Source organism: Erythrolamprus reginae, chromosome 3 (assembly GCF_031021105.1).
Source record: "Erythrolamprus reginae isolate rEryReg1 chromosome 3, rEryReg1.hap1, whole genome shotgun sequence".
NCBI lineage: Eukaryota > Metazoa > Chordata > Lepidosauria > Squamata > Dipsadidae > Erythrolamprus > Erythrolamprus reginae.
In genome coordinates this window covers 96,945,892-96,973,068 of record NC_091952.1, presented here as the reverse complement: position 1 = coordinate 96,973,068, position 27,177 = coordinate 96,945,892, and the positions used below count along the sequence as shown (strand labels likewise).

At 42.0% G+C, this 27,177-nt stretch overlaps 1 protein-coding gene across 10 annotated transcripts in view; it reads left to right on the top strand.

The window, feature by feature from the left end:
• The window catches only part of SSX2IP (SSX family member 2 interacting protein), a 40,087-nt gene extending 13,553 nt beyond the window's left edge, over positions 1-26,534 (top strand). For 6 of the 10 annotated variants that reach the window (XM_070746247.1, XM_070746244.1, XM_070746251.1 and 3 more), the window contains exons 5-14: positions 699-809; positions 1,981-2,116; positions 3,271-3,346; positions 3,445-3,622; positions 7,461-7,611; positions 9,996-10,132; positions 11,398-11,571; positions 13,270-13,381; positions 24,463-24,583; positions 25,295-26,534. In XM_070746247.1, the coding sequence (XP_070602348.1) occupies positions 699-809; positions 1,981-2,116; positions 3,271-3,346; positions 3,445-3,622; positions 7,461-7,611; positions 9,996-10,132; positions 11,398-11,571; positions 13,270-13,381; positions 24,463-24,583; positions 25,295-25,466 (1,368 nt within the window). In that variant the 3' untranslated portion in view covers positions 25,467-26,534. The remainder of the gene's footprint in view (positions 1-698; positions 810-1,980; positions 2,117-3,270; positions 3,347-3,444; positions 3,623-7,460; positions 7,612-9,995; positions 10,133-11,397; positions 11,572-13,269; positions 13,382-24,462; positions 24,584-25,294) is intronic. The other 4 variants (XM_070746249.1, XM_070746253.1, XM_070746250.1 and 1 more) reach the window with 1 other exon arrangement.
• The last annotated feature ends 643 nt before the right edge of the window (positions 26,535-27,177 follow it).

Below are 27,177 nucleotides of genomic sequence, written 5' to 3'. Positions count from 1 at the left end.
TCGGCTGCAAGCGGCCAGCGAGGCCGACCGGCTCCGAGGCGAGCGGCCGGAGCTGCGCCCTCCTTCGCCTGCCTCCTTTCCGGCAGGCAGGTGGGGCTGCCCAACTGCGCAGAGCGGCTCCTCCCCTCCAGACACACGCTTCCCCGACACGCGTCTGCGGCTCCACGCGTGCACGCCGCTTGGAGTCCTGAGGTTGAACTTGGAAAAGGGCTCACGAGGCTCCTGTCCCGCGGCTGCCCTTCTGGACTCTGGGGAGATGCCTTCGGGAACGTGACCCTTTCAATTTTTTTCCAATGTAAGACATACCCCGAAAGTAAGACGTAGTGGGGCTTTTGGGGGTAAAAAGAAAGTAAGACACTGTCTTACTTTCGGGGAAACATGGTAAGTACCCAAAATACGGTCACAAGATGGTATGCCTGGTTCACAGAACTTAGGAATTGGGTTATAAGCGCCTTTTGGATGGGTCTATTATAACTTTGAAAATGACCAGTCATAAGTAAAGGACTACCTGTATGCATAAGATATTTTATAAAGTAATACATTGACTCTATATGTAGTATACAATATATTTCAATTTTCCTCAAATATCTTTTCTTTAAATGGAAAGGCCTTTGTTTCCCGTTGATTTAAAATCTTAAGATATTTCTCATCTACTGGTAGTAAATTTTAAACATTTAAATTATTTTGCTTTTTACTAGGAACAGCTAGAATCCTCTAGAAGAGAAAGTGTTGGACTTCAGGAAAGGGATAGGCAACTTCAGTGTAAGAACAGGAATCTTCACCAGTTACTGAAGAATGAAAAAGATGAGGTGAGTTAACCTTGTATGCCTGTAGCAAAATCACTGAACTTGTTGATGGACTGGGTGGGTTTTGTAAATATTCCTAATCATTCATTTTAGAATTGTATCAATCCCATGGAACTATTGCAATCCAGTTTTTAGCAGCCACTGTGATTACATTTTTACATTACATTATATTATTTTGTCCTGCAGTTTCAAATTATCTGTATTCTCTGATACTGAGGCTGTGTAAATGAATAGCTATTCTCCACCATTCATGGTATATTTAGTGATCTTTGCTTAACAAACCATTGCTTAATTCCATGTGTAAATCCAGTTTCTGTGCTAGAATTAATCATCTGCAAGTTTCCAGAGAAGCAAGAAACAATGCTGTTCAAAACTTTCTAGAAGAGTTGTGTGGCATCATATTTGAGTGGAAATAAAACACACTACCTCAATTGTTGAAATTGCTTTGCTTTCTAAAGTCAGAGGTAGTTTCTGAAACATCTGTGAGTGGCAAAGGACATAGTTGCATCTCCATTTAAGAGAAACATTTTGTTCCCTTCATAGGGTTCTGCAAAACATCTTTTGGGGGGATTTTACATCAGTCTTTAAGAAACTCATTTCAATTTGGCCAAGAAAATGAGGAAAAAAATCTGTGACATTTAACTTCTAATGAATTATGTGAAATGTTGTATCTGATATCTATCTGGAAATGCAGAGAGATAACAGCAAACATATAAATAAAAACAATTCTACTATTGTTTGTATGGTCCTCAGACTTACCTAGGCAAAATATAGGTTCCACATCTGGACTTTCTTTAGCAAAATCTTCATCTGTTTAATTTTATATAGCTGTTCTTTAGGAGCTCAATTAATTAACAAGATGAAAACATTGTGACTAATGTGTCTTTAGTTTTGGAAAAAGAGCAGGACCAACAGATTAGAGAATCAAGAACAGAAAAATCCTTTAGTTATCCTTCTGGGAGTATGAGTATGTAGGTATTTCAGATAATTATAAATGACTTCCTGACCTGAAGCAGCCTACATAAATTGCTGAAACTATTCTATATTGATGACACTCTTAAAGAATTATTACTATCTCTTAGTGGATATTTATTTGTGGCTAGACCACTGATATAAATGTGAATTTCCTGGGATTTCTAAAACATGCACGTTTCTTTAAATGTATGCATTTTAGATTCAGAAGTTACAGAATATTGTGGCAAGTCGAGCATCCCAGTATAATCATGATATGAAGAGGAAAGAACGAGAATATAACAAACTAAAAGAGCGATTTCATCAACTCCTGATGAGTAAAAAGGATAAAAAAATAGGTATAACCATTTATTATGGTAAAAATGGTGATGCAGGTGTTTGCTTCCGCTTCATATGTTAATGTGACATTGAGTAATCTGTTAGAAGCATGGAAAGGTGACAAACGTCTTTCAGGAAGGAAGTTACTTATTAAGGACAAATAGATATCCAGGACAAAATGTATGATAAACTCATAGAATAGATCCTATAGCCATGATGGTGAATCTATGGCACATGTGTCACACATGGCACGCAGAGCCATATCTGAAGCACACAAGCCGTTGCCCTAGCTCAACTCTAGTGCACATGCGTTTGCCGGCCACCTGATTTTCAGCTGGCCCCACTCACGTTGCCCCTCCCAGGAGTCTACATGAGGCCTGTTTTGGATGCCAGGTAAGTACAGGGCCCACATGGAAGCTCTGAGAGGGCTGTAAGAAAGCCTTTAAAGTCCGGGGAGGGTGAAAAATGAGCCTACTGGGCCCACCGGATGTTGGGAAATGGGCTGTTTCCGGCCTCTGGAGACTTCAGAGAGGCCTGCTAGGCCCAAATTGGGGCGTGGGGGAAGGTTGTGCACACATGTGCATTGGGGTGTGCAAGGGGAGCAGGGGAGCATGTGGGGGAATCATGAGCATTCACAGGGGTGGGGCACATGGGGGCATTGAATTATGGGTGTCGGCTCATGCGCCATCGCGCATGCATGCACACTTTTGCCACCTGAGGGCAATATAGTATTGCTCATCTTAGATGCTGTGCCTTAGCTTTATTCCAAACCTAATCATCTGAAACAACATGAGATGTGGCTTTTTACATTTACTTATTTGGTCATCTATTACACATAATATTACTGTGTATAGAAGTATTTTTCTAAATGAAAGTACATTGGTTTAGTTTAAAGTAAAAAAAAGTTTAATATATGAAACGGGAAGGTTCTGAGTAGATGAGAAATGAAAGTATGTAGACAGGAGATGTGTTTTTGGTTTAATTTTGGGTTACAAATTTTGAAATATAGTAGTCAATCAGCTAGCTCTTCCTCAAGTTGGCAAGTCAATTTTTATTAGTTGACTTTATCAATTTTATTTATTTATTTATCAATTTTATTAGTTGACTTTATCAATATTTATCAATTTTTAAGAGTTTAAGATACTGCTTTTTAAAATTCTTCTCCTTGTTATAGCTATCGATATTTTAAATTATGTCGGCAGAATTGATGGCAAGAGAGGTTCCTGGAGAACTGGGAAAACTGAAGCTAAGTGAGTTGGCCAGTGAAAAATGTTCTTTTCTCCAGTGAACGGAGCTATCCTCCAATAGATTGGGTTATGACGGTCTTGTGACGTAATTTTTTTTCCAGAAATGAAGAAGAAATGTTCAAAACTCTCTTGAATGAGTATGAACAGCGGCAGAAGCAGCTCCTAGTTGAAAATGCTGAACTGAAAAAGTTACTTCAACAAATGAAGAAGGAGATAATTTCTTTGCTTCCATCACAGAAGCAGATACCTAAAGAGAAGATTGAAGATAATACTGGGCCTGTAAGTGTATATGTAGCACATGTTTGAAACAAAACAGTGCATTACTAAATCTTATGAAACTGTTACATGTATTCCTCGGCTTACAACGGTTCATTTAGTGACTGAAGTTACAGTATCACTTAAAAAAGTAACCATTTTTCACACAGTCCTTGCAGAATCCCTCTGGTCATTTAATCAAAATTTGGATGCTTGGTAATTGATGTTTATGGCAGTTGCTGCATCCCAGGGCACCTTTTGGGACCTTCTGACAAGCATAGTCAACGGGGAAGCCAAATTCATTTAGCAATTGGGTTACTACCCTATTTTTCAGAGTATAAGATGTGCCTTTTTCCTCCCTAAAAGAGGCTGAAAATTTGGGTGCATTCTATACTCTGAATGTAACTCTTTCGAAGCCCTAACTAGGTGCTAATGATCTTCCCAGCTCTTATGGCTTGCAAGCTCTTTCATTGTTACTCTCTGTGAAGATTTTTTTCCAGTCCTAAGTCTTTGCAGGCTTTTTTTCATTGCTCTGCTTGCTCCCAGTAAGTTTCTTTCCAGCACTAACAAAGTGCTAGCGATGTTCCCATCTCTTATCTACCGCTTGCAGGTTCTTTCATTGTTACTCTTTCTAAATAAAGTTTTTTTAAGCCCTAACCAGGGAATAAAATAATGTGCTGAAGCAATTCAGACTAAGGATGCTAGCCAGATAAATCCCTGGTAGGCAGATTGGTCCCCCCCATTTTCCTCCCCAAAAACTAAGGTCCATCTTGTACTCTGGGGCAGCTTATACTCTGAAAACTATGGTAACTTAACCACTGCAGTGACTGCTTTACAATTGTGGCAAGAAAGATTGGAAATGAAGCATAATTAACTTAATGACCCTCTCACTTAGCAACAGAAATTTTGGGTCAATTGTGGCTGTAAGTGGAAGACCACCTGTGCTTGGGTCATGCATGATTTTGGTTTGGTTTTAAAGGGATAGATTTGAATTCATAGGTTATATTTTGGGCATATCTGAACCTTTTTGGGGATTTTATGTACCACTTTTTTTGAAACAAATCTATTGAAGATAAAACTAAGAATAAAAATAGGAATCATCAAATCAAGTAAACATCCATTATGGTCAAAGATCAGCATAAGAAAAGTGGGCTACAAGGAATTTAAAGGGATTAAAAAATACAAAAATAAAATTATATAGAAAGGTAAAAAATGCAAAAATAAAAATCTAAAACAAAATCTAAGATAAAAACAATACATGTTCTTTTGATTGCATATTTTATTTTCACTTAAGAACAGTAATAAAACACAAAGATCATGTGATTTTAAATTCCACAATTGAGAAGTTCAAGTCTCCATATGTTGTAAGGTTCATAAAATACTTTCATGAGTATCTATGATTGATTATTATTGATTTCTGTTTCTATTTTGGTTTGTTTATTCCCCTTGCAGGCTACCCATAATGGCTCTCTAGAGTTTGACAACCATAGAAATTCTTTAGTAAATATATAGAATTCTGTACAGGTTCATAAAAATATTTTTCAAACTCTAAATTATTTTGTAACATTTTTTATTCCATTACACAGATGTAAGGATAGGCTTATGTTGAAGATGCTGAACTTGTAATAATTGTGGTTCATAAATAACTTGCTCTGGGTGGACAAATTATTCTAATTGTCGGCACTTGGTTCTTGTTTCAAAGCTGTTCTGTGTTGTTCTGCCTGTCACCACCATTATATTAATACATTCCTTAATTACCTTTCAATATACAGTACTATGTGGGATAGGAATTCAGTTTTGTTACCCTCTTTAGTCAGTAGGTGGAGCTAATACTTTTCTTTAACCTAAAAACAACCTTATAGTAACTTGCAAGTTGGACAATCGACTATAGCTAGTGAATTAATGTATGTTCTGCAGTTAATACTTTACTGGCAGATTTTTTTTAAAGAGATGAAACTTTTACATCTAAGCTGCCCAATATACTTAATCTCAGTTTATGAGCACCAAAATATTAAACAAATAATGTATAAACATATCCTGGTTAGAAAATAAAGGTTAAAGTGAAGTCTTCTGGTGCTTAATTTGCAAGAGTAAGGTGACAGACTAGGACAGTGTTAGTGAACCTTTTTGGCACTGAGTGCCAAAACGGGGGCATGTGCATGCATGCATGTATGTTTTGGAAACTGGAAGCCACTCGGTACGTGTGCACGCACTGCAAACATGATCTTCCAGTTTCCAGCACGCACACTGGCCACCTGGTCTTCTGGTTTCTGGCATGCATGCTCATGCAAAGACCAGCACCGGAAACCAGACCATCATCTTCTTAACGCATGCGCACTGAGTGTCTGGTCTTCCGATTTCCAGTGCTCCCATTCATATGAAGATCGGCTGGTCGGTGCACCGGGACCTAGAAGAATAATGGGTGACAGTTTGCACATCCAGAGATATGTCTCCAGTGCCATTTCTGGCATGTGTGCAATAGATTCATTATCAGGGGACCAGGACATGAGAAGGATTTGTTTTAGGAAATACTGATTTTAGTAGACTCTAGAGCAATGATGGCGAACCTTTGGCACGGGTCTCACAGGTGGCACGCGAAGCCATATCTGCTGGCAGGTAAGCCGTTGCCCTAGCTCAGCTCCAACATACATGTGCATGTCGGCTGATTTTTGGCCCACTCAGAGGCTCTGTGAGGGTGTTTTTGGCTTCCAGAGAGACTCTGAGGAGATGGGGGGGCATTTTTACCCTCCCTGTGCTCCAAGGAAGCCATTGGAGCCTGGGGAGGGCAAAACACGAGCCTACTGGGCCCACCAGAAGTTGGGAAACATGCCCTTTCCAGTCCCCAGAAGGCCTCCTGGCGGCGGGGGAAGCTGTTTTAGTCTTTCCCAGGCATTGAATTATGGATGTGGGCCCTCACACATGCACAATTGTGTGCTCTTTCGGCACCCGAGGGGAAAATGGTTCGCCATCACTGCTCTAGAGCAATGATTTCCAACCTTTTTTGAGCTGCGGCACATTTTTTACATTTACGAAAACCTGGGGCACATTGGGGGGGGGGGCAGCTAAAAGAAGTTTGGACAAAAAAATTCTCTCTCTCTCTTTTCCTCCCCTTCGCTCTATTTCTTTCTCCCTCCCTTTTTCTCTCCCTTCCTTCCTCTTTCTCTCTCCATCCCTCTTTCTTTCTCTTCCTTCCTTCCTCTCTTTTTTGTTCTCTTTCTCTCTCCCTCCCTCCCTCCCTCTATGTCTTTCTCTCTCTCTCCTTCCCTCCCTCTCTTTCTCTCTCTCTCTTGCTTTCTTTCTCCTCTTGTTCTCTCTCTTTCTCTTGTTCTCTTTCTCTCTCTCTTGCTTTCTTTCTCTCTCTCTTGTTCTCTTTCTCTCTCTCTCTTGCTTTCTTTCTCCCTTGCTTTCTCTCTCTCTTGCTCTCTTTCTCTCTGAGCTTCGCGGCACACCTGACCATGTCTCGCGGCACACTAGTGTGCTGCGGCATACTGGTTGAAAAACACTGCTCTAGAGGAATCAAATGGCAAGTGATTAGTTGTGCTACATGAGGAATACCGACACATAACCATGAAAGAGATTTACCAAGATTGTAATTGACTTAATATTTTACATAAATAGATATACTAATATTTAATAAATATATAATCACTATAATTTTAATTTTTTTGAAGTTAATAATAGTACTGTAAATAAAAACGAACACAGTAAATATCCATAACAAAATACAAATGAAACCAGTAGAATTATCTTGCCATCAGGGAGAATAATATGCACTATAAAACTATTATCAGATGAAAAGTTTTGGATGATCTTGCTTTTAAAGATCCATTTTTAAAATGCATATTTATATATCTCTTTTCAGATTCTGTCAGACGTGGAGGAAGACTCTGTAGAAGCAAATAAAGAAGACATGTGGGAACTTTCTTGTGAAACAGTGCGTGAGCAGCTTGCTAATAGCATTCGAAAACAGTGGAGAATGCTGAAAAATCATGTTGAAAATCTGGATAATCAAGGTAACCCCTATTTTCCCTACAACATTTATTTCATTTCTAGTTAGGCAGAAGGCTAATATAGTTTGATCTGGGTCTTGTGGACACCAAAAATGTTTTTAGCCATAAAAACATAATGTGTTCATTAACTTAATAAAAAGCTTGGAAGAAAATTGTGTTTCAGATAATAATTACGCAATATAGTTATAAAACTTTATTAAAATAGAAAAATCATGGAACGCAATATATATTTCCTTCATTCTTAAACATATAGTGACTTTTCTGTTTTTTTATTTTAATAAATTGCTTCCTTTTATAATTACATCATTTGGATAATAATCTTCCTTTCTTTCCAAAGAATTTATTATGTCAGTTAAACTGAATGTTGTGACAAAGGTGAATTAGTTAAAAAAAATGCAGAGAAATGATATAACTTTTAAGATTAATTTAATTTTGATCTAGAGTATTAAACATAAGTATAGTACAGTGGTCCCTCGATCATCGCGAGGGTTCCGTTCCAGGCGCAGATGGTGTTTTTACTTCCACCGCCGCCCGCCCTTCGCCCGCCCACCCCGTTGCTCGCGCCTGGGGTTTCCCCGCGCGTGTGCCGCCCGCCCGCCCACGCCGTTGCTGGGGCCGCTTCCCAGCTGGGAAGCGGAGCTGGGGTGTCCCCGCGCGTGCCGCCCACCCGCCCACGCCGTTGCTCGCGCCGCCGCTGGGGTCTTACCGGGGCAAGAGGGGGAAGACCCAGGGAAGCCGCCCAGCAGCTTATCTGCCCAGCGGGAAATTCCACCATCTACGCATGCGTGGCCATAGAAAAAAGGCACGCATGCGCAGATGGTGTTGTTTACTTCCGGGTTGAAAACTCGCGATATAGCGTTTCGCAATACTCGAGATCGCGAAACTCGAGGGACCACTGTATATGCTTATGTTTTTTCCTACATTATCTGATCTGCATGAATTACTGTTTGGTTTTGCTTAATATTTCAAAGAAATGACATTTTTAATAGCTTTTATTCCTTATTATCTAGGGCCTAGTGATTGATTCTACTTATTTAAGACAAAGCTGTAACAATTATTTTTTGGGATTTCTGCATCATTATTTTCAAACAAGGATCTCAAGGATCTAAATAAAAGTCATGAAATCCCAGAGATTATAAACAATTAAAAAGAAATTTAATGTCCTGTCAGTTGAGTGAATTAAATAGATTGAATGAAAATATGTTTTATGTAGAATTCTACTATATAGTGTTTTCCAAAACCAAATTCAGTAAGAAATGCAAATTAATGCAATCAGTTGTCTATGCAGGTGGTCCTCAGGTTATAACCATTTATTTAGTACCCTATACACTTACAACTCTGCTGAACAAGTGGTTGTTACAAATGGTCCTTGGAATTCCAATTGTCACAACATCCACTTGGTCACATGATCACAACCTGGGTGCTCAGTGCCCAACTCATCATTATGATGTCTCAACAAGCTGCGGTCATGTGATTGCAATTTCCAGTATTTCCTGCCAGCTTCCCACAAGCAAATTCATGGCAAAGCTGACAAACAACCCATGAAGTCCTCATTTAATGACAACAATTGGGACTCCCAGAACTGTCATTTAATGACAACAATTGGGACTCCCAGAACTGCCATCACTAAGCAGTGCAGTCATGTAACTTGTTTCTTACCAATGGTAATAACAATTTTATTTATTTTATTATTTATTTATTACTTAGATTTGTATGCCGCCCCTCTCCGAAGACTCGGGGCGGCTCACAACATGTGCTCTCATAACTCTCATAACCCAAGGACTGCCTGTACTTCTAGCTCTACCTGACTACAAACAATGGCATGACAAAGTAGCAGTAATGATGCAGTGTAATATGCAAGAAATACCATTTGCCTGCAAGGAAGAACTTGTGGACAGCCCACAACTTGCGATCATAATTAAGCCCAAAATTTCCGTTGCTAAGCAAGACAGTTGTTAACTGACTTTTGCCTCATTTCACACTCTTTCTTGCCATAGTTATTAAGTGAATCACTGCATATGTTAGGTTAGTAACATGCTTAAGTGAGTTGTTTCTCCATTGACTTTGTAAAAGGTGGTCTTGTGATCCCAGGACACTGCAGCTGTCATAAATACAAGCCAGTTGCTAAGTGTATGAATTTTTACTATGTGACCATCGGGATTGTAAATGTTGAAACTGGTCATAAGTCACTTTTTTCAGTACTGTTGTAACTTCAGTTACTAATTAATGATTGTAAATCAAGGATTAACTATACTACATGTCAAAAAGGGATATGTCAGAGCTGATAAATATACAGTATACTTTGTAAATAACTGATTAATTGAATACATACAATGCAGTGTAACTAAATACACCAAAAATAATCAAGCACTTTTTCAAATGTGTAGTATCGCATGTATATTCTGGCTCTCTGAATGTCAAAGACACAGTGTCACGACATGAGCATGAACTGGAAGTCGAAGCACTGCAGCTGGAAATCCAGCAGTGCAAAGAGATGATAAAAACTCAACAGCAGCTTTTACAGGTAAGCATTCAAATATGGACCAGTTTCAAAAAAGAGATGAAATTTACAAGTAGAATGAAAGAAGTGAATCAGATCATGCTCCTGCTTGCTGCCAGTTGTATAAATAAAAGAAAACCATATCTTAAGAACTGGCATAGCAGTGATCTTCAGAACTTGTTTAACGTTCTAAACCTTTAATTGGTTTTGATATATTGATGAAGAAAGGAACATTTAAGGACTCCTCTACTCTGCCTTGTTTATATTGCTTGGAACTAGGCTAGTGTTCCAAACTAGGCTAACAATCTGAAGTTAGTTGGGGGAAAGATCAAAGGCAACATGAGAAAATATTATTTTACTGAAAGAGTAGTAGATCCTTGGAACAAATTTCCAGCAGACGTGGTTGGTAAATCCACAGTAACTGAATTTAAACATGCATGGGATAAACATATATCCATTGTAAGATAAAATACAGGAAATAGTATAAGGCAGACTAGATGGACCATGAGGTCTTTTTCTGCCGTCAGTCTTCTATGTTTCTATGTTTCTAGTGTTAACATTTTCTCATATTCACTGTATGGCAGTGGTTCCCAACCTCTTTTTGCCCATGCCCCACTTAAGCATCTCTAAAATCCTTACCCCCCACCCCCCCGACATATAATTCTTACTATTCAAAAAGTGAACTCCTACTCATGTGGAGGAAGCCTAAAAGGCCATTAACTTGGTTTAAACAAGATTCCAGTTGCCCCTATTAAAAATCAAATTGCCTCCCCACTGTGGGACATAGGCTCTACATTGGGAACCAGAGCTGTAAGGAGAACTATGAGCTGAGTGGTGGCCTAGTGGTGAAGATGCTCACCACCCACTCAGAAGGTTTGAGAATTCAATCCTAGATAGCAGTTTCTCTCTTCTAGAATGCAGGAAAAAATGCTATGAACTCCATGTGGCATCAGGAAGGTCATCCTATCAGTAAACCCTCAACTCCATCCAGCCTCCCTGACTCTATCTTCAATTAAGGGTCATAAAAAGGAAGCTGTGAAGAGAACAGTGTTCGTGTAGAGTTTGGTTTTGGTTTGGTTTTGATTATTTAGTAATTTAGTTTTTGGATTCCCCTCTCCATCCTATACATTCTTCTGGATTAATGTGATAACATTTGTTTTGTTCCTGTTAAGTTTTTAATGTTATTTGATTAACTTTTTCTGGCAACTAATGATAACTTGATTTTGGCTAGGGGGGTAGCTTTCAAATAACCTCATTTGATTTCTCCATACTTCACATTCTATCTGCAGCAGCAGCTAACTGCTCCCTGTGATGATGATACCAATATGTTGCTACAGGATTGTTACTTGCTGGAAGAAAAAGAGAGGCTCAAGGAAGAATGGAAGTTGTTCAAAGAACAAAAGAAGAACTTTGAAAAAGAGCGTAAAAGTTTTACTGAAGCAGCTATTCGATTAGGACTGGAGGTATTTTTCATAAAACTGGAGATTAATAATTTCTTAGACAACCAGACGACCAAGAATTATACCCATAAATGCAGTAGGCTTTCATTTTATTTTATCCATGTTTGACATGGGGATCATTGAAAAGTTCAAAAGGAGGAATATTTATAACATCATGTGCACTTTTTCTTTTACTTAAAAGATAGATCGTCCTGCTATCACTGATTACAAGCGTGTTTTGAAAAGTCTGATTCCTTCATTTTCAGCCATGCAACTCAAGTGCCAATGTCATCACAATACTCTGTACTTCAGGATTAATTTCTCATATTCTTAACTAATTGCATGCCATTGTCCTCTCCTGAAGTAGCAGGTTCCTGATCTATAGATGCCACTGGATTCACACATAGCAACTGTGATGAAGACCCACTCCAGAGTTAGTTAGATTTAACAATAGTTATTTGTCGAGTGATGAAACCCTTCTTTATTACTGTACGTTCTCTATATGGGGGTTACTCCTTGAAAGTTGGTTCAAAAGTTTCAGTTGATGAAAACTAAGCAAGTAAATTGCAGGGTAATAGAAGGTACAGCAATCGCTTAGTAACTGCAGAAAGATCTTCCCTGGTTTCCAGACATTTACCAAGCATAATTTGCAGTATTGATGTGGCCCTTCAAACCCCTAACTAGCTTCATGCCTAAGGGATTCCTTCTCTTATTACAAATTGGTTTAATTGTCAAGGAAAGATTCTTATACAGTTATTTGTTTATTTTTATTTATTAAATGTACTGTATATGTCACCCATCAAGCAACTTTAGGCAGTTTACGATGTTATAAATTACAGTATGAAACAATTAAGATGTTAAAAACATTAAAACATTCAGTATTGGGGGAAAATGAAAATTAATACAAAGTGAATAAAAAGGGCAATAATTGGGCTGGAGATAGGAATCTTCCCCTAATCAACTAGCCACCTCCAAAATGGAAGACACCTCCCCCCCCCCCAAAAAAAAAAATATGGTCATAAGCCATTGGCCAAACAGATTTTCAGGCTCTTTTGGAAGGCCAAGAGGGTGGATCTCACCTTGAGGGGCATGATGTTTCAGAGGGCAGGAGCCACGACATGGAACTGGGGGTCCATCTCCCTGTCTCTGCAGAGCTCTCCACAAAAGTGTAGAGAGAAGGATTTTGGGCTCTGCATTTGGATTTCGGTTGCTGAGATCCAAGCATACAGGAAATGGCAGGGATCTCTTTTATCCTGTTCCTGGAGTCAAGAGGGCATCCTCCTCTCAGCAAGCAGAATTAGTTTTCAACTTTCCTTACTAGCTTCCACGTTGACTTTCTGGGAAGGGCAGATTGCAAATGGCAATCAAGTCATAAGTGCAAAGAGGTTGCTAAGTACCCAGGTCATGATTATGTGAATGCTGGGGGTTGCAACATTTTGGAATTGTCAGAAATAATTTATAGGCTGTAAAATGTCCTTTCTGATGTTTTGTAATTTCAGTCATTAAGCAAGTGCTCATTAAGCAAGAACTAACTCTACCTTTTATTAGCTCTTTTTTGAGTGCTCACCAGGGTAGAAAATAAAGCACAGTATAAATCAAATAAATGATATGCTACAAATACTCCAAAAACCCCGGCAAAAGAATTTTTTGCATTATTTTTGAAGTTGAGAAAACATTTAAATACATTGATTTTTTGTAATTTTATATTTTCTGCTGATGCAGAGAAAGGCGTTTGAGGAAGACCGTGGAGTTTGGCTGAAGCAACAGTTCTTAAATATGACTTCTGATCAAAATAAGACTGACCAAATGAAAGTGCAGAATGCTTTCCTGGAAAGTAAGATGTTTCTCCTTGATGTCTTAAATACTTGTTCATTGGTATAAATCACTGGTGATGCCTGAATAGAAGGTTGAAGCCACACATAGATGCATACAAGCTTGTCTTTCTCTTGGGCCGGAATGATATAAGGCAGTGATGGTGAACCTTTTTTTCCTTGGGTGCCAAAAGAGCGTGGATGTGTACCCACACCCATAATTCAATGCCTGGGAAGGGTGAAAACAGCTCCCCCCCGGATGCCCTTTGGAGGCTGGAAATGGCCTGTTTCCCAACTTCTGATGGGTCCAGTAGAATCAGGTTTTGCCTTCCCCAAGCTCCAAAGGCTTCCCTGGAGCTAGGGAAGGGTAAAAGCACCATCCCACATCCCCCAGGAGGCTATCTAGAAGCCAAAAAACACCCTCCCGGAGCCTCTGTGCAAGCCAAAAATCGGCTGGCCAGCGTACACATGTATGTTGGAGCTGAGCTAGAGCAACAGCTCGGGTCCCAGCAGATACGGATCTGCGTGCCACCTGTGGCACCCGTGCCATAGGTTCGCCATCACTGATATAGGGTCTCCTGCCTCAAGCAGGGGGTTGGACTAGAAGACCTTCAAGATCCCTTCCAACCCTGTTATTCTATGTTCTACTGTTCAACAGGAGGGGAAGGAACCTTTTTCCTTCGTCTACTATTAGTCTAAAGCAAATGCTATGCCAACAACACTGAGAAACAGACATTCTGCTCTCAGCTAGTCAGTTATCATAGTTTGGTGATTAGTGGCTAGTTGGAACCAGATTGCTTCTAGTTAACAGCTGGAACCTGTCTATTTCATATGGATTAGTGGATCATGCTGATCTTCTAGCCACCAAATGAAAAATAAAAATAACTGGCACTCCTCAGAGCTTTACAAATTGTTTAGTTTTAGTTCTGTACAAGTGATAATTCTTTAATTCTGTAGGTCTACAGTTGAAGCCAAATAATTGTGGCAAATGGAATTTTTTTTTCTCCTTAATACCAAACTTTTCCAAAATTTGTTAATGTAGAATTTAATATTCCAGATAACTGATACATGATTTCTAAGGGAAGTTTAAGGGATTCCTGAAAATAAGTCTTTAGGCAAGAAGTTATCTCAGATATTTCAGATACAGTGTTTCCGGGCCAAACATGCATCTTTCCACAAATTTGACACATCTCTAAAGTTTTTAAAATTATTCATTAGATTTGCATGTTGCCTATCTAGTCTAGAGCAGCATCCCTGGTGACCCAGCCCAGGGGGGAAGAAGGGGACTAGGCTGTGCAGCAGAGACGATGCACATGCGTGCATGCAGCTTGACTTGCACGCATCCACATGAATGGAGTTGAAGTACTCGCACAACCCAGTTGTATATAGGCCATGGCCGGGCAGAGGCCACTTATAAGTAGATAAGTATTGTCCTTAGATACATATCACTAAAAAAATATATGTTTATAGAGCAGATTCCTAATATATTCCCAAAGACATCCTGCCTTGTCTTTCAGGTACGGTATCTCTTTAAGTACACAAACTATCTCCAAAAATTCAGAAAGTTTGTACATACATTCAGTTGCTCTCTTATAACTACAGCAGTTTTAAAGACTATGCTTGCACACCCGGGTTCAATCAGAGAAAGGTAGTGAATGTATTATAGCAGTATCTTACGTAGTTGCCTTGGCTCCCATAACTTCCAAACAATCCAAATCTAGATATTGTTGAGCAATACAGAGATTGTTAACTAGAGCAGAGGTCCCCAACCGCCGGTCCGCAGACCGGCACCGGGCCGTTGGGGGTTTTCAGCCGGTCCGCGGCGCCAGGGCCCCCTCGGCCTTTCCGCACCACCAGCGGCGCTCCCCCCGCCAGCCAGCCAAGCCCCGCGCCCGCCGGAACCGGCTCCTCGCTCTCCCCCCGCCGCCCGCCGCGTTTGCAGGAGGTGGGGAGGGTCGGGCGGCCCGCCAAGGCCAGGAGGGATGCCGCTGCCCCCCCCTTCCCTCTCTCCGCCCGCCGCTGCGCCTCCTTGACGCCGAGAGGAAATGCCGGCAAAGGCTTTTCTCAGCGGAGGTCTTCAATGTTGGGGGCGCACGGGCGGTTGCACGCGCTCCCTATCTCCCTGCTAGCCCACTCGGAGTATTCAAAATAAGAAAAACCTTTGCCGGCGAAGGCTTTTCTTATTTTGAATATTCCGAGTGGGCTAGCAGGGAGATAGGGAGCGCGTGCAACCGCCTGTGCGCCCCCGACATTGAATATCACCTTCGCCGGCCCCATCTCTCCTGCAAACCCCCTTGCTGAGAGCCCGGGGCGAAAGTGCTCTCGCAAAGGTGAGGCGGGCAGGGCGTGCACGCGTCACCGCTGAGAAGAACGGAGAACGAGAGTGAGTGAGAGCAACAGACAGCAAGATAGAGAGAAAGTGAGAAAGAGAGAGTGAGAGAAAGGGGGGGAGAAAGAGATAGCAAGAGAGAGAACAAGAGAGAGAAAGAGCGTGAGAAAGAAAACAAGAAAGAGTGAGAGAGAGAGAAAGCAAAAGAGACAGAAAGAAAACAAGAGAGAGAAAGTGAGAAGAAGAGAGAGAAAGAGGGGGAGAGAGAGAAAGAGAGGGAGAGGGAGAAAGAGAGAGGGAGAGGGGGGAGAGATAGCAAGAGAGGGAGAGAGAGAAAGAGAGAGGGAAAGGGGGGAGAGATAGCAAGAGAGGGAGAGAGAGAAAGAGAGAGGGAAAGGGGAGAGAGGGGGGAGAGAAAGAGAGAGGGAGAGAGGAGATAAAGGAAGAGGAGAGAGAGAAAGGAAGAGAAAGAAAGAAAGAGGGATAGAAAGAGAGTGAGAGTGAGAGATGCTCAGTGAGCCTTTCTTTGAAGTTGCCTTTCTTTCTTTCTTTCTTTCTTTCTTTCTCTTTCTTGCTTTCTTTCTTGCTCTTTTTCTTTCTCTCTTTTCCCTTCCCTTCCTCTAGTTCTTCTTTTCTTTCTCCTTCCTACCTTCTTCCCTTACTCTCCCCTTTCATAAGTTTCCTTGCTTCCTTCCTCTGTTCCTGTCCCTTCCCCCCTTCTTTCTTTCTTTCCTTCCTTCCTTTCCTCCCTCCATTTCTTGCTTTCCTTTTCCTTCCTCCCTTCTTTCCTCCCTCATTCCCTTCTTTCACTCCTTCCTCTCTTACTCTCCCCTTTCACACCTTTCCTTGCTTCCTTTGCACCCTTCTTCTGTTCCTGTCCCTTCCCTCTTTCCTTCCTTCCTTCCCACCCTCCGTCCATTCATTCACCCATTCCTCTCTTGATCGCCCCTTTTACGGCGCCGCTGACAGATAGCTCCCCCCCCCACACCGGGCCATGGAAAACTGGTCTAGCTTAAAGCCGGTCCCTGGTGCAAAAAAGGTTGGGGACCTCTGAACTAGAGCAATGTTTTGCAACTTTTTCTTTTTGCCCATGGGCTCCTTTCAAGCTTGTTTTTCATTTGTGGTTTTCTAGACCAGGTCCTACTGCTGGTAAATAAAATGCATTAGATTTTTGTGCCACCCATCTCGTCTAGAGATTACTTTTTATTTATAATAGAGACAGTATTTGCAGTATAACCGTTTGTCTGTAGTCCTCTTGCACATGCTGTGGTCCCCTTTGGAATATTTTTCACCTGTGGCGCCCTTGAAACATTCTAGGGACATCATATGGTCCTGGTTAGAGAACTGCTGAATCAGAGGATGTGTACTATTTCTGACTGAGTACCCAGAATGTAATAAGTCTTACCGTTGGCTAATTTAGGATTAAGGAAGCTAATTATCAATAGCAGCGGCCTCCAGAGTTTGAAGGCTTTTGCTGAAAGTAGCTAATGAATGAGATTTAAAAAGTCTGGTTGCTGACATGCATACTGTCCATTTTAACTATAAAAAAGTAAGCTGACCATTTTAACTATAAAAAAGTAAGGGCTCATGGTATGGTGACAACATGGGGAAATTAGCAAGATTTGTTTTTTTAAATTTGTGGTGTTTTAATAAAATTACCAGTTCTCAAACTTGGCTTACTGTATATATTTTTGTGAATATGCATAACATATACCTAGATCATGTTCTTATATTATCTTCATTTCCCATAACTTTCTGCAAAGTTCAGTTATGAGAAATAAAGATTATGTCCTCAGATTTGGGGTATTTTTTTTATCTGTGACTTCCATCCAAAAAGATAAGATAAGATAAAAATACCCTACTTGTCCTTGATGAATTCAGTATCCCTTCTGTTCCCAGCTGAATATCTCTGGGTCTTATTGCTTACAGTTACAACTGCTGTCTGCAATTCTGAGTAACAACTTCTCCGTACTGAAGGAGTGGGTCCAGCAGTCACATGGGTTGCTCCTGTCCAATCCGTTGGAACTGAGCCTAGTATTAAAAAAGACTGCTGGATCCGCCCCTTCCCCAGAATTCGCTCAGTTCGCATCCTCGGATGTGTGTGAATGCTCGTTCCTCTCGATAAAACACCTTCCCTTCGATCTCTCTCAACTAAAAACAGTAAGAATTTTCCATTTTAGCTTGCCGGCAGTGGATTTTACTCAGCCCTACAGGGCTTTGAGTTGGGGGAGAAGTTAGCGGCTCAGCCATTCGCGGTTTTTCCCTCCGTGCTGTAGCCGCGGCCGGTCTGGTTTTACGGCCTTGGAGGTCCTGCCGGGGGCAAGCTTGATTGATTTAAAAAGAAAAACAAATAATTAAGGGCTATTTACCTCCCACGGTGTGGGACTTGAATTGTCTCCCGGGCTTAGTTTCTCTGATTGCAATTAACGGAGCGGTTTTTTGGCGCCAAGGCTCTCGCGCCCAGTAATTGGCACTTTCGGTTTTGCCCTAAGGGGTCGGCCATTAGTGCTTCCAGCCCGCCGCCTGACCCTGGAGTCGTCGCTTTGAGTTCCCTCGGGCCTATTCTCCACGGAAGTGGCCTCCAACCAGTGTGCCTTGGTTTTTCTTAAAGTTAAGTTAGCGAGGCCTGCCACGCTGCACTTAGGGACAAGAACTCTTGGTACCGTCCGGATTGCCCCTTAAGGCGCAGCAGCTCCTGAGCCTAGGAGCAGGGTCACTTATCCTCTTGGGAAATCCCACAAAAAAATTCTTCTCCCCCCTATTTTCTTGGCTCAAGCCTCGTCTTCTGTAATTTGTTCAGACTATGGCTTCTTTTCCCAAGAGAGGCACTACCAAAGGTCCCAAAGAGGTTAGGCCTACTGGTAATTCTACTGAGGTTCCCCAGGCCTCTTCCTCCTCTTCCTCAGGCACCCATTCCTTAGCCAAGCCCACCAGGGCTGAGAAGAGAAGGGACCTAGCCCTACAAAAAATACATGATAAATCAGCCAAACGTTTTAAGGTGCAGGCCCAAGTGCATATCAATCCAACCCCCCCGGAGGCCTCTAACCTGCCTCTTTCTGGGGTTCCTGTGCTATCCCTGGATGAGCCAAACCTAAATCCACCCCAACCTAACCTATGGGGTTTAGGTCCAGAGGAGCCAGATATTACCGAGGATTCCTCCCAGCCAGAACCTGCTCAGGCCCTCAGGGATCCTCCGGCTTTTCCGGCTGATATTTCTTCCTTGCCACCGGAGTTTCAGTCTATCTTGACTATTCTGACTAACACCATTGACGCTAACCTCTCATCTTTCAATGTGCCTTCTCTGTCTCATCCCCCTCCACGCTCCTCCCGTCCCGTGAGTTCTTCTCCTTCCTACAGAGCCCCAGCCATGGAGGTCTCTGACTCCTCTCAGGAAGAGGATGAGGACGTGGATGCAGAAGAGGATGATGACCCATTTCAGCGTCTGTCGGAAGATGAGGAATCTCAGATTAAGATTCCAGCCCCAGCTGCTATCTTTCCTTCGCAGCTTTTCAAATCTCTCCTGCTTAAAGCTAGAGTATCCACGGGGCTAGCCGGGCAAGAAAAACAGGCTACTTCTTCCTCAGACCCTCCGGAGGAAAATCTTCCTTATTTCATGGAAGAACAGGAAGACAATGAGGTAATTCCTATGCCCAAGTTGTTTAAGGATGCCTTGCTTAAACAGTGGGACCACCCAACCGCTGGCTTTACTCCCACTCCCAAGGACAAGAAGCTCTACAAGCTCTCCTCCTCCTATGAGGAACTCCTAACATGTCCCAAGCCAGATGAACCAGTGAAGACACTCCACTCGACTGCCGCCATGCCGGGCGAAGCAGAGGAGGTCCTCCGGCCAGAGGACAAACGACTTGAGCAAATGCTCAAAAGGAGTCTCCTTGCAGACTCATGGGCCATTAAGAGTGCTGCAGCGGCATCCTTCTTTTCCAGAGCTATGCTCTTGTGGCTTCGTCAGCTCCAACCACACCTGCCTCCAGATGACTTACGGGGCCAACAGGATTTCAACAAAATCTTCGCAGCTGCCCAATATGTAGCAGATGCTACCCTCCAATCTTCCAGATTTGCAGCCAGGTCAGTAGCAGCCTCCACAACGGCCAGAAGACTTCTATGGCTCCGCCCTTGGCAGGCGGGAGTAAGACAGAAGTGGCAGTTAGCCATGGGTCCGCTGAAACGTAACCTCCTCTTTGGAGACCTTCTGGACCCTCTCCTTACGGAGACCACAGACAAGAAAAAGGTCTTGGGACCTACCACCAAGAAGGCCCCTAAACCGCAGCCCTTTCGGCGCACAGGGCGTCAACAGGATCAGGGCTTCGCATTTCAAAGGAGTCCAGGTCAGTATTCCCCTCGGTTTCGATCCCAATCTAGAACCACCAGGGGCAGAGGTTCCCGTTATCAGAGAGGATCCTCTTCTACCAGGGCTTCCAAAAGAGCCAGATGGTAAGTTTTCCTCCTTTCCCATAGGCGGTCGCCTAGCCTGGTTCTCTTCCGCCTGGCACCGTTCTTGTAAGGACCCCTGGGTCATTGACACTGTGGAAAGGGGCCTAAGGTTAGAGTTCATTTCACCTCCCCCTAACCGTTTTATTTCTTGTCCTTCTCCCAGTTCCACTCCATCTCGTATCCGAATGGAGGAGGCTATTTCTCATTTGTTGACTATTAGAGCTATTCAACCGGTCCCCTCTCTCCAGAGAGGTTTAGGCTTCTATTCCATCCTCTTCATGGTCCCTAAGACCTCTGGAGGCTGGAGAGCCATCTTAGATCTAAAGAAATTGAACCGGTTCATAAAATATAGGAAATTCAAAATGCATTCCTTATCTTCCATTTTAGCAGCTCTACATCAGGGAGACTTTATGGTGTCTCTGGATCTCACGGAGGCCTACCTCCATATCCCCATTGCCAAGGTCCATAGGAAATTTCTGCGCTTTGCCTTTCAAGGCAGGCATTTTCAGTATAGGGCTATGCCATTTGGGCTCTCCTCAGCTCCCAGAGTCTTCACTAAACTCTTGGGATCCTTGGCAGCTCATATCCGGGCCTCTCCCATTCATATTTTATGTTATTTAGATGACATTTTAATTCATGGAAATTCCAGAACTGGTGTGGCTGCAGACCTCTCTTTTACCATGTCGGTTCTACAGAATCATGGTTTCTCCATAAATCTTAAAAAGAGCCACCTTGATCCATCCACTTCCATTCTGCATCTGGGAACTATCATTAATTCTGAGATATCCCAGGTTTTCCTCTCCACTGAGAGAAAACGCAGCATTTTGGATCTCATTGCTCGCATCCTGCCCCAGCAATCTGCCTCCATTGCCACCCTATCTTCCCTTTTGGGTAAAATGGTGTCATGTATTGGTATTGTCCCCTGGGCCCGTCTTCACGCCAGGGAACTACAGTGGCTTCTATTACCATTCCAGAGATCGGGCCACAGCAACTCGAATTGTCGCATCACCATCCCACCGACGGTTCGCAGATCCCTCAAGTGGTGGACTTCTCCAGCCCTAGACAAGGGATCTCCCTTCTGGTGCCCCGACCAGTTTGTAGTCACCACAGATGCCAGCCTCTCGGGCTGGGGAGCCCACGCCCAGGGTCTTTTAGCTCAGGGCACATGGTCACCGGAGGAGGCTTCCAGGCCCATCAATTGGCTAGAATTAAGAGCCGTGTCTCTAGCTCTAAAACAATTCCAGTCTCACATCTCCAACCAGCATGTGCTGATTCTCACCGACAATATAGCCACCAAAAGCCATATTTGCAGACAGGGAGGCACAAGATCCAAGGCCCTCATGAGGGAGGCCCTGAAGTTAGGCCTTTGGGCAGAGAAGAATCTCCAGTCGCTTCTAGCCGACCACATCTCGGGGAGCCTCAACGTCCAAGCGGACTGGCTCTCGCGAGCAACCTTAGATCCAGGCGAGTGGAATCTCCATCAGTCACTGTTCCACCAAATCTGCCTCAGGTTCGGCCATCCAGTGTTGAATCTATTTGCGACCAAGGCCAATGCCCAGCTCCCTCGCTTCATCTCCAGGTTCCCGTCTCCGGGAGCAGAGGCAATCAATGCTCTCAGGAGCCCTTGGCCTCCAGGTCTATTGTATGCCTTCCCTCCAATTCCAATTCTGCCAGACGTGATCAACAAAATCCTCCTGGAGAAGGCCCGAGTAATTCTGATTGCCCCTCACTGGCCTCGCAGGCCCTGGTTCGCGGACCTCCAACAACTGTCCGTCCAGGACCCCTGGCGACTCCCCGTTTCGGAGGATATGTTGCGACAGGGGGCCTCCTTCCATCCGGACCCAGAGTGGTTCCACCTCACCGCCTGGCTATTATCCGGAGGGACTTAGACCTGCGAGGGTATGACCCGGACACAGTGGAAATCATCCTGAAGTCTAGAAGAGGGTCTACCAACCGGATCTACGACCATACTTGGTCCAAATTCCATCAGTGGTGCTCGCAGGAGGGCTTATCTCCCCTGTGTCTTCCCATCCACAGGATAATCACCTTCCTCATGAAGGGTTTCCACCAAGGCCTCTCTACCAGCACCATCCGCCGACACCTGGCCGCCATTTCTTCTGTCTTGGCGGGGCCTCGCAGGCAGCCCCTCCGCTCCTTTCCAGAAATCCAAGAATTTCTAAGAGGAGTGGCCAACCTCAGGCCTTCTAAAATCCACAGATATCCTACCTGGGACTTGCCACGGGTTCTCCACTCTCTTACTCAGGCACCTTACGAACCCCTGAATTCTGCGTCCCTCAGGTACCTATCCTTTAAGGTAGCATTCCTGGTGGCGATTACATCCGCCCGACGCATATCTGAGTTGGCAGCCCTTTCTATCAGACAGGACCTTTGTCAGTTTCACCAGGACAAGGTGGTTCTGCGACTGGACCCCACCTTTCTACCAAAGGTTAGTTCCATGTTCCACAGATCTCAGGATATCATATTACCTTCCTTCTGCCTCCAACGAGAGCATCCCCTGGCAACTAGATGGCACACTCTGGATCTCACTAGAGCGCTAAAGGTTTATATCCAACGCACAAGATCCATCCGGAGGTCTGAAGCACTCTTCATAGCCTACCATCCCAGATCCTTGGGATCCAGAGTGTCTTCTACAGTAATAGGTCGTTGGATCAGAGGGACCATCTCTAAGGCCTACGAGACAGCTTCCCTCTCCATTCCAAGGAATATTACAGCGCATTCCACCAGAAGTGCTGCCACATCTGCCGCTTGGGCGACTCAGGCTCCGTTGGAAGAAGTCTGCAAAGCAGCCACTTGGGCCTCGCCAAATTCCTTCATAAAGCACTACAAAATCGATTCGTACGCATCAGCGGACGCTGCCTTCGGCAGAAGAGTACTCCAATCCGTTATCTCTCACGATAGCAATGTACTCCCACCCTAGGGACCTATCTCTTGGGTATGTCCCATGTGACTGCTGGACCCACTCCTTCAGTACGGAGAATAGGCGTTGATTGCTTACCTGAACGCCTCTTCTCGTACGGTGAGTGGGTACAGCAGTCACTTCCCTCCCTATGTGTGGTCTTCTTTACCTTCTATTCTATTTTCTTATAACACATGAGAGTTGAACATTAAAGAGCTTCACTACTGAGCCTAGTCTACGGATTCGTGAATTCTGGGGAAGGGGCGGATCCAGCAGTCTTTTTTAATACTAGGCTCAGTTCCAACGGATTGGACAGGAGCAACCCATGTGACTGCTATACCCACTCACCGTACGAGAAGAGGCGTTCAGGTAAGCAATCAACGCCTATTCTCTTCAATTGTACTTTTCTAGCATTGTGAACACACAGCATAATGCTAATGACAGATGCCTTTCCTAATTCATTTTTCCTTTTTTCAATATATGTAATTTTGTTCTTTTGTTTATTTTATTTATAAGCTTCTCCTACTGTATTTCTAAAGTATGTAATTAAATGAATTCTACCCCGCATTCTGGATCCAGAGAATTCAAACCTGGCTGGATACCAGCCAGGACAAATATCTACGTACGTTCTCCCCTTTTCCAGGGTGGTTGGTGATACTCTAGGGGAAAATCAGTGGTCAAGATGCATTTATTTTATAAGTTTGATGAGATGAGGATATTATGCTATTAATATAAAAAAGATAGTTGGCCTATTTAGTATGGTAATAGGCTCTTTGAGGAGGGACAGCTGCTTTTCCTGTGCTTTCTGGAATGGCCATATCACTATACCACAAGCTTAGCCTTATAACCAAATAAAGAGAGGGAACCCCTTCAAACAAAAGGGACCTCTTGGACACTGTTTAATTAATAAAGTAAATGCAACCCCCATTATTTTTCAGTCTAACTAAATGAATTTTCAAACACTTGTAATTTAAAATAATAATTAGAAACAAGAGAACATTTATCAGCTTGGAATCTATCTCAAAAATCAGATTGAAAAAAAATGAGTAGACTTAGCTGTAATTTATTGATTTCTCTTGTAAACTTCCCAAGAATCACAATTCTCTGAATACTACAAATGCATTAAAACACTTTCTATACAATTGATACAAAATATAACAAAGGGAAATAATGGTTATAATACCATCAGCAATAATGATACTAATGACAAATTTGGGACAAACCTTATAGTAAAGCTAGTAGCAACCCCTTGAACAATTAATAATTGTAAAAACAGTTGTAAAATATCATGGAGAACTAAATAAGATTACAAATTTTTCCCTTGGTACTGGAAAAAAAAGGATCATAGAGGTGCCAGCCTTTTTAGAGAAGGTCTGAACCTTTTCTGAGAAACAGTGTTTGTCTTTCAGGTTCTGAATCAGATAATCCATTAACGAATGTCAGGTCACACCAAAAGAAATTAAATCACATGTCCAATGTACCCAAATTTTCAGATGTTTATCAATCAACTCAGCATATTCATGAGAACAGGTATGTCAAACACCCCCCCCCCCCTTATTTTCTTTCTTTTCCAAACAACAGAAAACATTAAACAGCTAAAATCAGCGTGTTTTGAATTGGGAGAAATTACAGTTAGCTGTTCCAAAGATGGCAACACAATTGTTTTTCAATATGAATTATTGGGATATTTCGTTTTAAGAAGACAAGTTCTAGACTATTCAACTCACTATAGTGTCTACAGATTGGAGGCATATATGTGCAAGCAATTCTTAAGACTTCAATAAAAGTATTGGTTCTTAGGCTGATTTTGGAATTCTCTGGCATATGCCCAACTTATAATACTTTAGGATAAGTGTGCAACATCAACTACAGATGTCTTGCATGGAGAGTTTTTTTAAAAAAATTGTAGCAATGAAGCTATAGGAGAAACTGAGACTTATAATATGTTGTCATATATTGGCAACTATTTAGTTGGGATGGATGGATATTTTCATAAAGGGAACCAGCTTTTATTTATCTCATCATTGTGTTTGTGTACAAACCATATTGAAAAACAGTAGCAGGTGCAGCAAATCTAGATGTCAAAATAATGCTCTTATGTACTTCGGTCCTGACATCTGAGAAAAGCACATAAGACATTTGCATGATGTTATGATCCTGTATTTTATCATTCTTTCCTTTTCTGCAAAGGCCTATGTTAAGAATAGTGCATTAATTTTCTTATTTTTTGTTTTCTCCCAGTTTGAGTACTTTTCTGGATAAAATACCTGAAGACCAAAAGACCAATCAGATTAAAAAGGAGCCATTAATGCTCCAGATTAAGGAAACCAGCCTTGTGGCAGAAGACAGTGGGAACAACATACGTGGGCCACTAACAGACTTATGCACAGACCACACCATTAATTCATCTTAGCTTTTTGAACATTCTTGCTCTTTTGGTTAAGCTGTTTCACCCATAAATTTTCTGAGTTTCACAAAAGAGACTATTGATGAGTGGAATTGATGGTGATAGCTGTTATGCTGTATGTGTGGTTTTTTAAGAATCCCTCCCTGCCTCCCAAAAAACCCCTTTCCTGTATGTCCCATTTAGAAAGAGAGTCTCTGTCCTTCGCTCAATATAAATAGTCAATCTTTATTCAGATTTATGTATATTCTTATTACAAATGATATGGTTCTTTAATTGAAGAATATGTGATTTTTTTAAAAAGAAAAAGTGAAATGCTTCAGCATTTATATGTTTTCCTGCAAGCAAAAATAGCACTTTTAGCACTCATGATGAACTAGTCACTTGTATATTTCAAGTGTAATTGGCATTGAAACTTTTTTCTCTTAACTTGAATGTATAGTATATTATAGAGTAACATGGCAGGTTCTATATTTATTGTATAATTTTGGATTACCTCTTTTCGTATATTTTAAACAAAAAGCAGGGCCTTAGCTTTTCAAACAGATAAGATATAAAGCGTTATGCGATAATGCCATAAAATATATGAAGCCCTACATTCCCCAAGTATTTTACAAGCCAATTTTTTTTTTTAAAAAAAGCATGTTTATGGATTAGGTTTTTTTAAAAAAACATTTCAGGAAAATGAAACTTATAAAACGAAGAACTACAAAACATGGAGAAATGTAAATTGGGTGCTTTTTTAGAAGTTCTTACATTATGGATACTGTACAGTGAATCAAAGATAAGCATTATGTCTCTACTTTGTCAAAGTGTTCTAACTGGCCTTTGGAATTCAACAATCAGACAATATGTCATGTTCCTGATGTAAGAATTGCTGACGTGTCTACGCTTGAACCCATCTATATTTACTAGAGTGGAGATACGCCAGGTTATTTTAGAAGACGATTGCAATATTTTTCCACAACACAATCTGAATGTAGATGATGCATGCTTCAACTAAGCAAATCAGCAGACTTGAACCCCTCTGAAAATATGTTTTTAAAAGGAAATAAAGTTTACAATGTGTATTTCAAATTTTATAGTCTTTTTTCCCCCCTTTCAGTTCACAGATAAGAACAGATCCAGTACTCATTTGGAAGTTCAGAGTAAAAAGTTGACAGCAGTCTTTACAGTGCTTATGAGTTGGGGAAAAGTGTTGCAGAGTGGGTGAATGATCAAATGGTGTTTCAGTTTAAGCCAATCATTAAATGATGCACTTTGGAGAAAAATCTGAAACTTCATAGATACTCTGAATGAATCTAAAGTGACTGTAACTAAGTGGGGTAAAGATATCAGGATGATAATATAACTCAGTATAGATGTGAAGTTCAGCTGTGAAAAAAGTGACTGAATAGGGACTTCTGATCAAGAAATAGACACAGTTGGCTCACAAAAGGAATTTGTACTTCTCCAAATTACAGGAGCCATCTGTTTCTCAAGCAGTAGAGAATTCATAGTGGGCATCAGCTATGTATCGGGAAGTGGAACTGGTCCTGGAAAACACTAAAAACTTTCCATAGAAATGAAATGTTCCCAGGCCAAGGGATCTTAACTGTCATAGCCAATCTAATTAAGCTGAAGCTTATTATTCCCTATCCAGACAGATACCCCTCCAGCTTTCAAACACTGGGAAATAACTAACTGAGCAGAGAGAAAAATGTGAACATCTGTACACAGA